This window comes from Trachypithecus francoisi, unplaced genomic scaffold (assembly GCF_009764315.1).
Source record: "Trachypithecus francoisi isolate TF-2019V2 unplaced genomic scaffold, Tfra_2.0 Lachesis_group7, whole genome shotgun sequence".
Taxonomy (NCBI): domain Eukaryota; kingdom Metazoa; phylum Chordata; class Mammalia; order Primates; family Cercopithecidae; genus Trachypithecus; species Trachypithecus francoisi.
Genome location: NW_022681472.1, coordinates 42,332,440 through 42,345,368, shown reverse-complemented (window position 1 = coordinate 42,345,368; position 12,929 = coordinate 42,332,440). Strand labels below are relative to the sequence as shown.

The 12,929-nt window shown below is 35.2% G+C and overlaps 1 protein-coding gene across 1 annotated transcript in view; it reads left to right on the top strand.

Moving 5' to 3' along the window:
* The first annotated feature begins 10,800 nt into the window (after positions 1–10,800).
* The window catches only part of CNGB3 (cyclic nucleotide gated channel subunit beta 3), a 165,125-nt gene continuing 162,996 nt past the window's right edge, over positions 10,801–12,929 (top strand). The window contains exon 1 of the mRNA XM_033202770.1: positions 10,801–10,977. Within this exon, the coding sequence (XP_033058661.1) occupies positions 10,849–10,977 (129 nt within the window). The 5' untranslated portion in view covers positions 10,801–10,848. The remainder of the gene's footprint in view (positions 10,978–12,929) is intronic.

Sequence of the window (12,929 nt, the reverse complement as noted above, 5' to 3'; positions counted from 1 at the left end):
TCATTAATACACTTATTTAACAGTACATATCATTTGCCTACATATTAAAAGGCACTGACTGCAAGGGCTGAAAATGGATGGATGATATTCCCTCCATCTTGATGCTTATATTGTTGTTCAGCATGCCTATATCCTCCGCTAAACTGTGACCTCTTGAAAAACAGGGTGTCTCCATGGAATACTATGCAGCCATAAAAAAAAGATGAGTTCATGTCCTTTGTAAGGACATGGATGAAGCTGGAAACCATCATCCTAAGCAAACTAACATAGGAACAGAAAACCAAACACCACATATTCTCTTTCGTAAGTGGGAGATGAACAATGAGAACACATGGACACAGGGAGTGGAGCATCACACACTAGGGCCTGTTGTGCGGGTGGGGGAATAGGGGAGGGAGAGTATCGGGACAAATATCTAATGCATGCAAGGCTTAAAACCTAGATGAAGGGTCGATGGGTGCAGCAAACCACCATGGCACATGTATACGTATGTAACAAACCTGCACGTGTTCTGCACATGTATCCTGGAACTTAAAGTAAAATAAAAAAAAGAAAAAAGAAAAAGAAAAGAAAAGTATTACCCAACATAATCAATTTGGAGAAGTAAAGAAAAAGTAAATTTGTAAATTTCTTTATATAATTCTGATTTCTCCCTGTATTTACAGAAAACCCATGAGAAAAGTTATTATACATTCCATTATATTTTAAAAGTTAAAAATAAGAAAATCAGGTTGTCTCAATTTTTATATCTCTGATGCTCAATAGATAGGTTTTCAAAAGCAATAGAGCTTTGATATTAGAGTTTCAGCTTTGCTGTTTATTCGTTGTGTAACTTTGGGCAAATTACTTAATTCCCTTAAGTTTTAATTTTTATATCTGCATATTGAGGGTAATAATAAAATCTGAGAAGGTATTAAGTGAAATAACATATGTAATGTGTCTGGTCTTCAACATAATTGATTATTATGTTTACTGAATCATTTAATACTAAATAAATGCATCCATAAATCAACAAATAAACACAAGAATAATATGTAGCAATACATAATAAATGTCATAGGAGTAACAGAAGCAATGTTTGGAAACTTATTGGCCTCCAAATTAAACTGTAGGTATTAGAGAGCCAGTGTGAGACCTACCTGAGACTATTTCAAAAATGTAATTCACCTTTTTAGAAATATTACTTTGACACAATATATAAAATAGATGATGTCATCCTGTAGAAAGAGAGGCTGGTACTTTTTAAAACTGTCATGAAAGACAGGAAAAGACAGAGGATCCATTCCAGATTGAAAGACACTAAAGAGGCATAGCAGTCAAATAAAATAGAGTCAGTACTCCATTTCATTTGCGATACAATACTTCTATATCCATGCGTTCTGTATCTGCAGATTCAACCAACCACGGATTGAAAATATTCTAAAAAATAAAAATAAAAAATAACAATACAACAATAAAAATAATACATTTTTAAATGCAGTATAACAACTACTTACATAGCATTTACATTGTAGCGGGTATTATAAGTAATCTAAAGATGATTTAAAGTATGTGGAAGAATGCACACAGGTTATACGCAAGTAATACAGCATGTTTTGTAAGAAGCTTGAGCATTCATGATTTTAGTATCTGCAGGGGTCCTGGAACCAGTCCCCTGTGGATACCAAGGAACAGAAGAACTGATCTTAGATTGGATCCTAGATCAGAAAGGAAAAGGGAACATTTTTGAGACAGTTGGCAAAATCTAAACAAAGTCTGTGGATTGCATGGTAGTGTTATATCAATGTTGATTTCCTGATTTCGGGGTTGAATGATGATTATATCACACTGGAATACTTAAGAGTGATGGGACATCATGTTTGCAACCTGCTCTCAGATGGTTCAGGAAAAGATTGATGATAATTGGTATATAAAAAGAGAGTGAGAGGGAGTGCACAAATACAGTAAAATGTAAAATGTTATCAAACTAGAAAATCCTGATGAAGCAGATACTGATTGTAGTGTTCTTGCAACTTTCTCATAAATATTAAACTACTTCAAAGGATAGGCATACTTCATTTTATTGTGCTTCGCAGACATCGTGTATAAATTGAAGATGTGTTGAGCAAGTCTATGGGCACTGTTTTTCCAACAGTATGTGCTAACTTTGTGTCTCTGTGTCACATTTTGGTAATTCTCTCAATATTTCAAACTTTCATTGTTATATTTGTGATGGTAATCATGATAAGCAATCTTTGATGTAACTAATTTAATTATTTTAGGCTGCCACAAACTATGCCCATATAAGATGGCGAACTTAATTGCTAAATGTGTGTGTTCTGACTGTTCCACCAAACTGCCATTTCCCATCTCTCTCCCTTTCCTTGCGCCTCCCTATTCCCTGAGATGCAACAATATTGGTGAATTAATAACCCTGTGATGGCCTCTACATATTCAAATGAATGCAAAGTCACATGTCTCTCACTTAAAATCAAAAGCTAGAAATGATTAAGCTCTGTAAGGAAAGCATATCAAAAGCCAAGAAAGGAGGAAAGCTAGGCGTCTTGCATCAGTTTGCCAAGTTCTGAATGCAAAAGAAAAATTATGGAAGGAAATTAAAAGTGTCACTCTAATGAACACACAATGATAAGAAAGCAAAACAGACTTACTCCTGATATGAAAAAAGTTTCAGTGGTCTGAATATATCAAACCAGTCACAGTATTCCTTTAAACCAAAGTCTAATACAGATTAAAGCCCTAACTCTCCACAATGCTATGAAGGCTGAAAGAGGTGAGGAAGCTGCAGAAGAAAAGTTTGAAGCTAACAGAATTTGGTTCATGTGGTTTAAGGGAAAAAAGCCATCTCCATACCACAAAAAATGCAAGGTGTAGCTGCAACTGCTGATGTAGAAGCTGCGTCATGTTATCCAGAAGATCTAGCTGAGATCACTGATTAAATTGGCCACACTAAACAACAGATTTTCAGTGACGACAAAAGAGTCTTCTACTGGAAGAAGATGTCATCTAGGACTTTCATAGATAAAGAGCAGAAATCAACTCCTGGCTTCAAAGTTTCAAAGAACAGGCTGACTCTCTTGTTAAGGGCTAATGCTGCTGGTAACTCTATGTTGAGACCAGTGCTCATTCACCACTCCAAAATTCCTAGGGCCCTTAAGAATGATGTTAAATCTACTATGCCTGTGATCTACAAATGGAACAACAAAGCCTGGATGACAGCACATCTGTTTACAGCATGGTTACCTGAATATTTGAAGCTTACGTTGAGACCTACTGATCAGAAAAAAAAAAAAAAAAAAAAAAGATCTCTTTCAAAATATTACTGCTCATTGACAATGCACCTGGTTGCTTAAGAGCTCTGATAGAGCTATACAAGGAGATGAATATTGTTTTCACGTCTGCTAACACAGCAGTCATTCTGCAGTCCATGCGTAGATCAAGGCGTAATTTCAACATTCAAGTCTCATTATTTAAGAAATACATTTATAAGACTATAGCTGCCATAGATAGTGATTCCTCTGATGGATCTAAGCAAACTAAATTGGAAATCTTCTGGAAAGGATTCACCATTCTGAATGCTAATCAGAACATGAGAGGTCAAAATATCAACATAATAGGAATTTGAAAGAAGTTGATCACAGCCCTCACAGATGACTAAGAAATTCAAGACTCAGTGGAGGAAATAACAGCAGATGGGGTGGAATTAATAAGAGAACTAGACTTAGAAGTGGATCCTGAAGATGTGACTGAATTGCTGCAATCTCATGATAACATTTGAACAGATAAGGAGTTGCTTCTTCTAGATGAGAAAATAATAATAATAATAATAATGGTTAATTGAGATGGAAACTACTCCTCGTGAAGATGCTGTGGATATTGTTGAAATGACAACAAAAGGTTAAGAATATGATACAAATTTAGTTGATAAAGCAGCAGCAGGGTGTGAAAGGATTGTCTCCAATTTTGAAAAAAGTTCTAATATGAAGTAAAATGCCATCAAACAGCATTGCATGCTACAGAAAAATCTTTTGTGGAAGGAAGAGTCAGTTGATGAGGAGAACTCCATTGTTATCTTATTTTAAGAAATGGCCACAGTCCCCCAACCTTCAGCAACAGCTGCCCTAGTCAGTCCCCAGCCATGAACACTAAGGCTGCTCTCTACCAGCAAAAAGATTATGACTTGCAGAAGGCTCAGTGAATGGTATCATTTTTTATCAACAGTTTTTGTTTTTTGTTTTGTTTTGTTTTGTGACGGAGTCTCGTTCTGTCCCCCAGGGTGGAGTGCGGTGGCGCGATCTCTGCTCACTACAACCTCCACCTCCCAGGTTCAAGTGATTCTCCTGCCGCAGCCTCCCGAGTAGCTGGGACTGCAGGCGCATGCCACCATACCCAGCTAATTTTTTGTATTTTTAGTAGAGACGGGGTCAACCAAGTATTTTTTAACTAAGATAGGTACATTGGTTTCTTTAGACATAATGCCATTGCACACTTACTAGACTATAGTATAGTGTAAACATAACTTTGATATGTACTGGAACTAAAAAATTCATGTGACTCACTTTTTTGCCATGTTTTCTTTATTGTGGTGGTCTGGAACTGAACTTGAAGTATCTCCGAGGTATGCTTGCATTTTTTTTTTTTTTTAATTTCTAACGAGTGCATCAGTAGGTTCAACCTGACATTTATACATCAATTTCAGAACTTGTACTCAATGGAACCAGTGACTTCCTCCCATTACAGAAAAATATGGACAACATTGCTCAAACAAGTGCTCTGCTGGATTCCTCAATGCCTCTCAGGGATGGGCTTTTACCTCTTCCCACACATATGGGCTAGCCATCTGGATTCCATATGCATTTCTCAGGCTTCCTCTGGTCAACCTAGAAGTTATTACAATAGTGCAGCATTCTCTAGGTGTTTAAATATGGTGGTGAAAATGGGTATAAAGAAGAAGGGATAAGGAGCTGAAGTTTTGTAAAGGAAGACTCAAAGAAACAAGTACCAAATTCATATAATAAAGGTAAGGGAGAGAATTAAACAAATGATCATGTCATGAACAAAAAAGAAAGTCAGAAGAAGCTGCTAGATTGGTAGTAAGGAAGATAAATTTATTTTTAAACAGGTTGATTGTAAAGTGATTATAAGACATTCTGAATTAAATTTCCAGTAGGAACCATAAGGCTGAAACCCAAGGATAAAATAGATTCTGACTTCTAAATAAAAAACTAATAATCACCCTCAAAATCTTTAAATTGCTAAATATTATATTCATCTCTCAAATTTAAGGCACCAATAAAGTTTTACCATTGGTAAATTTGAAATTTCAAATTGTCAAAAAGGAATAACATCTTTGTGTTGGGTCAAGGATTAACATATTTAAAACATATATTGGCTTTTATTACTGAAGTAACCAACAGCTATTATTCATAAACCAACAACCACTTTCAATAACAGATGGATGTATTTTTTGTTAGAAGAACTAAGAATATTCTGGTATAGCTCAAAAATTCCCACAACATTAGATTCAGATCATTGATAAATTTAGAATACAGAAAAAAAAATGCAGTTAAAAGCAGCTTAGCTAGAAAGCTAATTGTATATAGACAATCTTCTTTCCAAATGGCACGATTAATCTCCTTACATAACAGTAGATCATGATGTTCAATTAGCTGAAGTGCTTTCAGTTAGTTCACTAAATAATAAAAAATAAATAAATAAGCAATGATAGTCCATAATTGGAACCAAGTACTGAAACAGGCTAATCAACTATGTTAAAAAAAAATGTAAAAGAATAAGGAAACTTCATAGTTACCCCATCCATATTCACAGAACAAATTCGTCATGGCCTGATTACTGTTTATAAAATACTAACATAAGGATTTTTTTCAAAACATTTATTCTATTAGTCACAGACTAAACCAATACAGCATTCATTAGTCACAGATGCTACTAGTTATTAACAATTTCCTGAAGGCATTTTTACCCTTAATATCTGTTACATTCACCACTGCTCGTGAATTTTAATTATAAGTTAAAAGCAATGCAAATACTATAATCAAAGAAACAACATTTCTACCTATTGCAATACCATATTTAAAACCACTTTGGTTTCAGAAATTTTTAAGTTGCATCATCTAGTCATATTACACCTGCAGATGACTGAAAAAAATCCTAAATACTCTAAATTTGTCATCACATAAAATCACACTGGTAAATATTTCTAAATAATGTCATACATATTTTATGAGGGAAAACTTCCTCTAAGTATCAGTTGCTATAATTCCACTTCGTAAGAGCATTAGTCAATGTCATCAACTCAAGAAAAATAAATATATTCAGAAATGTTCTTTGAATATTTATTTTTTGAATGCAAAGTTAATGTTTTGCTAATCCTACAATAATTAAAAGAACATAAAATCAGTGCCATCAGTCTTTTTCAAAACTGATGTGGTCTACATCCTATATATAAAGAAAATTGTATATGTTTCATGTTTATTGTTAATATTCAACAGTAGTTTAACAACACTTTGTTATGTATCTATTATATTAAGCGCACTGTGCTGGCCACATAAACTGCTAACTATTATAATACCTTAATTCACTGGATGTTGTTTCTAATGTCTGGACCTTTCAACATCTGCCTGGAATAGCTCTCATCTTTCGAAACCTGTCATGAGCATTAGGTCCTCTGCGGAGCTACTCTCCATTTCACAGTCCATTCACACAAAGGCAGACTTGATCACCTGCTCTTCTCTGCTTAGGTAGCATGGCTCATACACTGCCATTATGGAAGTTGTCTTGCCATTGTCTATAAACCTCCCATCTTTCCGTCTCAAAAGGTGAGTGTGTGCAGGCAGATGCCATATTTTGGTCATCTCTGTATAACCCACAGCAGCTAGCCAAGCACCTAACACACACTAAGAACCCAAATGTTCACCACTCAATAAAATTACATGCTTTAATATACAAAGTATTTTAAGTTTTAGTGCTTCCAAAAACACAATTTGTTTTATTCAATTAATTGGCAAAGATTTGTTGAGAATTTAACTTATAGTAGGTAATTTTTATCTGTCATCTTATTCATTGGCTTGTGTAATCTAGCTTGTTATTCTAGCTTCCATTTTGCCGATGAGCACCTAAACCTTGTTTGCAGGTAACCAAACATTGCTAGTAACTTTTTTCTCTAAAGTCTTATAATTTTTTTTTAAAAAAGCTCATAATTTACTCACCAGTTTCCTTCCTTATTAAGTATATTCAGTGTAGTTAATTTTTCAGGACTTGGTCAGTGTTCAGGTTTGTTACCAGGTTATGATCTTCTCCTAAAAATACACAGCCCCGAACCTGAGATGGGAGAAGACTTCTGGGAGCTTCCCTTCAATTACTGTTTTAGGTTATCTACTGTAAACCAGCTATTCCCCTTATATTCAGTGGTTACTCTTCCCTTATTGAAATAATATTCAGACTATTTGAACTTAATTCGGAAAGATCTTGGAAAATTGCCTCAATGTTTCTTTCTAGTAGGCATAGGGGAAAATATAACCTTAGTTGGTTTTATAACCTTAATTTGTTTCCAGTAATTTGCCAGATAAAAACAAGTCTTCAACCCATGAACCCGTCCAGAAGCAGAGGAGACTGTCATTTGAGAATTACCAGAAAAAAGTCCTCCTCCTTCAAAATTACCCACAGTGGGAATGTCTGAAATTCCATCATTAAAGATTCCCTCAAAGAAAGATAGCATTTCCCAAAACTGACTCCTAGTAAGTGAAAACTTTATTACAGATCCTATGTGAATAATTCATAAGAATAATTCTTAAATATGTTCAAACCTGAAACTAGATATAATCTTCATTTGCTTATAATTTTTATAGAGCCATAAAGCTAAAACTTATTTGAAATTTTAACATAAAACTTAAAAATCAATAACATTAAAACAATGTCTATATGATGGCTAATGCTCTGCTGAAAATAAAATTACTAGTCACAACAAGAACATGGAACTGTTTGCTAATGATGATAATCTTCTTGTTTTAGCATAACTTTATTACCATCTGATTTATATTTTATATGTTATATTCCTATGTGCCATTTGTATACCATCTATGGTCTCTAAGACACCATTTGTTGTAAAACATACCATTATTTTATGCATGCTTCTCTTAGCCTATCCCAACCTCAGCCTGCAATGACTACTAATAAAAAACAACGAGGCTATAACATTTGCATTCTTCCAGAAAGATTTTTTCCACTTCTTTCTTACCTACTGCATCTACCACAAAGAATCTCTTTACCATTAATCCAGAACTAAGAGATAGTCTATGCTATCTTCTTCTTGTTATTTTTTCAACAAACTTTCACAGAGTACCTAGACTATGTCAAGCACTGAACTGGGCATAGGAATCTGAAGGTGGCCAAAGCTTAGTGTCTGCCTGCAGGAGCTTATGCTCCAATAGAGAAAACAGACCTGGACATGGCTGGACATACACTACCTCAGCAATATGGCAACTTGGTACAAAAAAAATTAAATTGTTATTGGTGAAATTCTAGTAAGCCATTTCACCCAGAATAAGTAACTCTCCTTCTTCCCTTGTCTTCTTGCTGATTAGAAGTGCTCTTCTGTGGAAGACCACAAATCACAGATTTTAAAATCAGAAGAAAACAAACATTATTTTTTCCCAACCTAGTTATTTCCAGATTAAGGCAAGAGATTTACCTTAGTCCACAGAGTTACTAAAGTGAAAAAGAATGATTCAAAATTCATGTCCTTCAGTCCAGAATTCTTTCTAGTTGTCCATTTTCCAAACTTTGAGACCTCTGATCTAGACAAAATGAAAGTAGTCATTTACAATTTTAATGGCCATGTTAATGCCACTCTATTGTCAAAAATCAGGTTGTTGGAGGCATTTTAAATCATTTTAAAGGTGCTTGAATTATTTAAAAATCTCTCTATTCCATTTATTCTGACCTGTGATAAACATAAAGGGTTAAATTGTCAAAAGAGACTACCCAGAATCACAGATCTTACCTAGTACCAAACTTTGTTAATACAAGCCACCATCAGGAATAAACAAAACATTCATTTTGGGAAAAACCCCAAATCATCAGACACAGCATCCAAAACAGACCATTTTCTCCTGCAGTCGGCACATTTTGGTTTTGCATTTTACAAGTAATTTTTGAGAATTGTCTGCAAAAACATTTCTCACAAAAGGAAGGCAGTTTGGTTTGGGGACATCTTCGTTCCACCTTCTCTTACAGAGCTTACATGGCACCTCTCTCTCCATTCTCCAGCCAGCCTGCTAAATTCCAGGCTTATTTACAACAAGCAATCTAGACAGACCAGAAATGTCCTGCTAAAAAAAATTTCATAAATAGGGACTCCCTGGTATATTTCCACTGATAAATACTATGAGATTTATAAGAAAGTTTGGTGAGGTCATTTTTTCCTCTGTGGGTCTTAGGAAGGGAAAAAATTAGTCACAGGCTGGCTGTTAATACCTTCCCTTCTTTTGGCTCAGCTTCTATGCTTATATCCGAGGTTCAAAATGTAATCAATTATAGGATTACAAGATTATCTGAAAAGTTCCTGAAATGGCCCTACACATATTTGCTAATCTATTCAGAATTATTTCTGAAGCAATAATGGAACCAAAACACCCCCCACCATTTTTTAACAAAAATAGCTTTGTGTTTCCAGGTCATATAAGTCAAATCATGTATTCAATTACATTATTTATTAGGTAAGTTTATTTTTGATAAAATGGTTGAATCTAAAATTAAAACTTCTAATTTATTTTAAAAATCCATAAGGGAACTGCAATTTTGGTAACATGAAATCTAAATTAAAATGTTTTCTTCATAAATACATAAAGGTTTTTTTCTGTATTAATTGTAATAAACGTATCTTAAAATACATAACTAGCCTCTCAAGGAAATTTCCAGATTGCAAAAATACAGAGGGCAAGAAGTATTTGATGGGTTGACTTAGGCTGCCCTGGGTGTAGGTATGTGCCTTGTTGCATAAAGGCTTTGGTTTTAATTTGAAACTGCAGAAGATAAGTGCTCTCATTAAAAACAAAAACAAAAACAGAACCCCTTTTGGAAAAATGTGCATCTTCGGTGCACTAAAAATATCATCCAACAGCATAGAACATCAACAAAGTTTGGGCTCTGGGTAGAGGGGAAGAAAAGTTCTCTTTAACAATTCTTAGTCTTGTACCTATACCTCACACGGGTTTGGGGTCAAATTTATACACACACACACACAGAGGGAGAGTAGAAAAAGCAGATTTTTTTTTGTTGTTTAGCCATGTGGAAATCAACCACCAGAAGAACAGAGAAAGAGAACTTAAAAATAGTGACCTAACATTGAAGGACCAGAGAAGGAGATTTTGAGGAGTGAATGATTTGCTTCATATCATAAGCCCTCATGGGTGTTTTTTTAAATCATTTCCATATTACTTTGCATAAAGTTAGATAGATAAAGATAGGTAAGTGGGTAATTAGAAGGAAAAAAAAAGAAAAACCAATGTGTTGTGTGATCACAGTTAAATCATTCAAATCAGCTATGAAGCTGTGTTTAATCCACTACTTCTAAATTATTCACAAGATCATTTTGACTCTCTAAAGTTCATAAACAGAGTGCAAATCACCCAAGCAGAAGTAATTTGCTGCTTTTAAGCCAAAGCCCTGACTAGCTAAGGAGTTGCCTGTAGGAATTAACCAGAACAAAATCCTGATTAAACAACTAATTGGCTTGTCTACTAAAGAAAAAGAAAAGGAAAACAAAGTACATTTCTCTACCTTAAGGCACAGTCATAAATACAGAGGGTTTTCAGAACCACCTCAGAGAAGATGTTTAAATCGCTGACAAAAGTCAACAAGGTAAAGCCTATAGGAGAGAACAATGAGAATGAACAAAGTTCTCATCAGAATGAACAAGACTCTCATCCAAGTAATCAGTCTCAGCAAACCACAGCACAGGTATGTTCTCTACATTCCTATGTGAGCCTTGATTTTCATCATTTCTTATCTGGTAATAGCATTTAATCACTGCTACGATACATGATTGCTTAGTAGTTTTACCTGGCACCATCTGGTAGATGTACTGTGTCAGGCTTATCTTCATTAATTTATATATTCTGTATGTATTTGTTCATAAAAAGAATAATAAATGTTTAGGAGACTATACTAGAATTTGGAAAAGCCAAGTAAGGCTTCTCATTGCTGATTTTCACTTCTACCATCATCCAAAATGAAATCACTTCTCAAATATTAAATTGGTTACTTGATTGAGTTTCAACAAAGAACATCAAGTATCCTGGTCTTCATAAACCACACGTTAACAATAAATTCTCTAGAGCAACAGGAAATCTGTTGGCTCTCATTTGAAAACGATTTTACCACTCAAAGGACATTTGGCAAATCTGGGGACACTTTCAGTTGTCATAGCTCTGGGATGGGGATGTTACTGGCATCTAGTGGGTAAAGTCTGCAGATGCTGCTAAACATCCTTTCATGTACAGGACAGCCCTCCACAACTTAGAATTATACACTACACAGTTTTAATACTGCCAAGGTGGAGGAACTTTACTTTAAACAAGTCTTTTCACAAGTTCTAAATATATTTATCTGCAAAATATATATGATAATTTCTGCTTTGTTATGAGAATTAGAGACAGTAATATATAAAGCACACGGTAGGTACTTTGCAAGTGGTCATTATTAATAAGAATTTGTGTTTCTGTGACAGGTTTAAGTTCAAAGTGATCATTACAAGAGCAATATTTGCTTAGAACTATCTAGAGAATAATTTTCATGAATTACTCACTAGAATTATCTAAAAGAGCTACAGAAGATTTTTAGAGCAGTATTTTCCTGTCTGAAAGAGCTGGATGAGAGACATCAAGTACAAGCAGGAGTGCTCCTCAGGGACTAGGGGAGCATGGTCCAATGGTTCGGGTTTAAATGAGCCCAGAGGATAGACAACACTGAGATTATTTCACATTGGCAGTGGAAAACCCGCCTTCCTTTTCTGATTAATGTTGACTGCTTTGCAGTAGAGAGGAGATGAGGAGGATTGTGTTAGGATTGCTTAGTGAGAGTGCCCTTGACTTCTTTCTAATTCTTATGTCAAAATAAATTCTTGTGTCATACTAAAGTTATTTATATGTTGAAGAACTCGTTTTATGTCACAAATATTGAGCTGGTACTTCCCTTCAGCTAGTCTTGCTGTGTTTTGCTCTGGGAAAGTCACTACATTCATCTTTAACCCTTGCCTACTGTGATTATTTTCCAAAGGAACACATAAAAGCAGCTATAGCTAATATATTATTCTCTTGGAGAACATTGTAGCTAACAGCAATTACTATGTGCCAAGCAAGGTGCTAAGCCCTTTTCTAGCGCTACTGTATTTAATCCTCAGGACAGTCACAGGTCCTATTACAATTTGGTCCTTACACATAGCTAGCAAATGGCAGAGCCTGGATTGGAACCAAGTCCTATCTAACTTGAGCACCTGAGAGCTAAATCACTAGACTATACTGCTTCAAACCAGGAGGGATATTAGTTGAGTCAACTTTTAAGATACTTTGCTTGCATGATAAAGGGATGTTAGAGAGAAGGGGAAAAAAGCACAGAAACTTCTAAAAGAGTTGTCCTTCCTTTCAAAACAGGAATACTGGAGAAATACTTAGATTAGGCACAGGTAGAGCACCCCTTAGGTATATCCCACACCATTCCAACAGCCATAATTTGTGGATATTAGTCATGAAGTCTACTGGCATCATATTAGGTTTTTTTTTGAGACAGAGTCTCATTCTGTTGCCCAGGCTGGAGTGCAGTGGTGTGATCTTGACTCACTGCAACCTCTGTGTCCTGGGTTCAAATGATTCTCCTGCCTCAGCCTACGGAGGCTGGGATTACAGGTGCATACC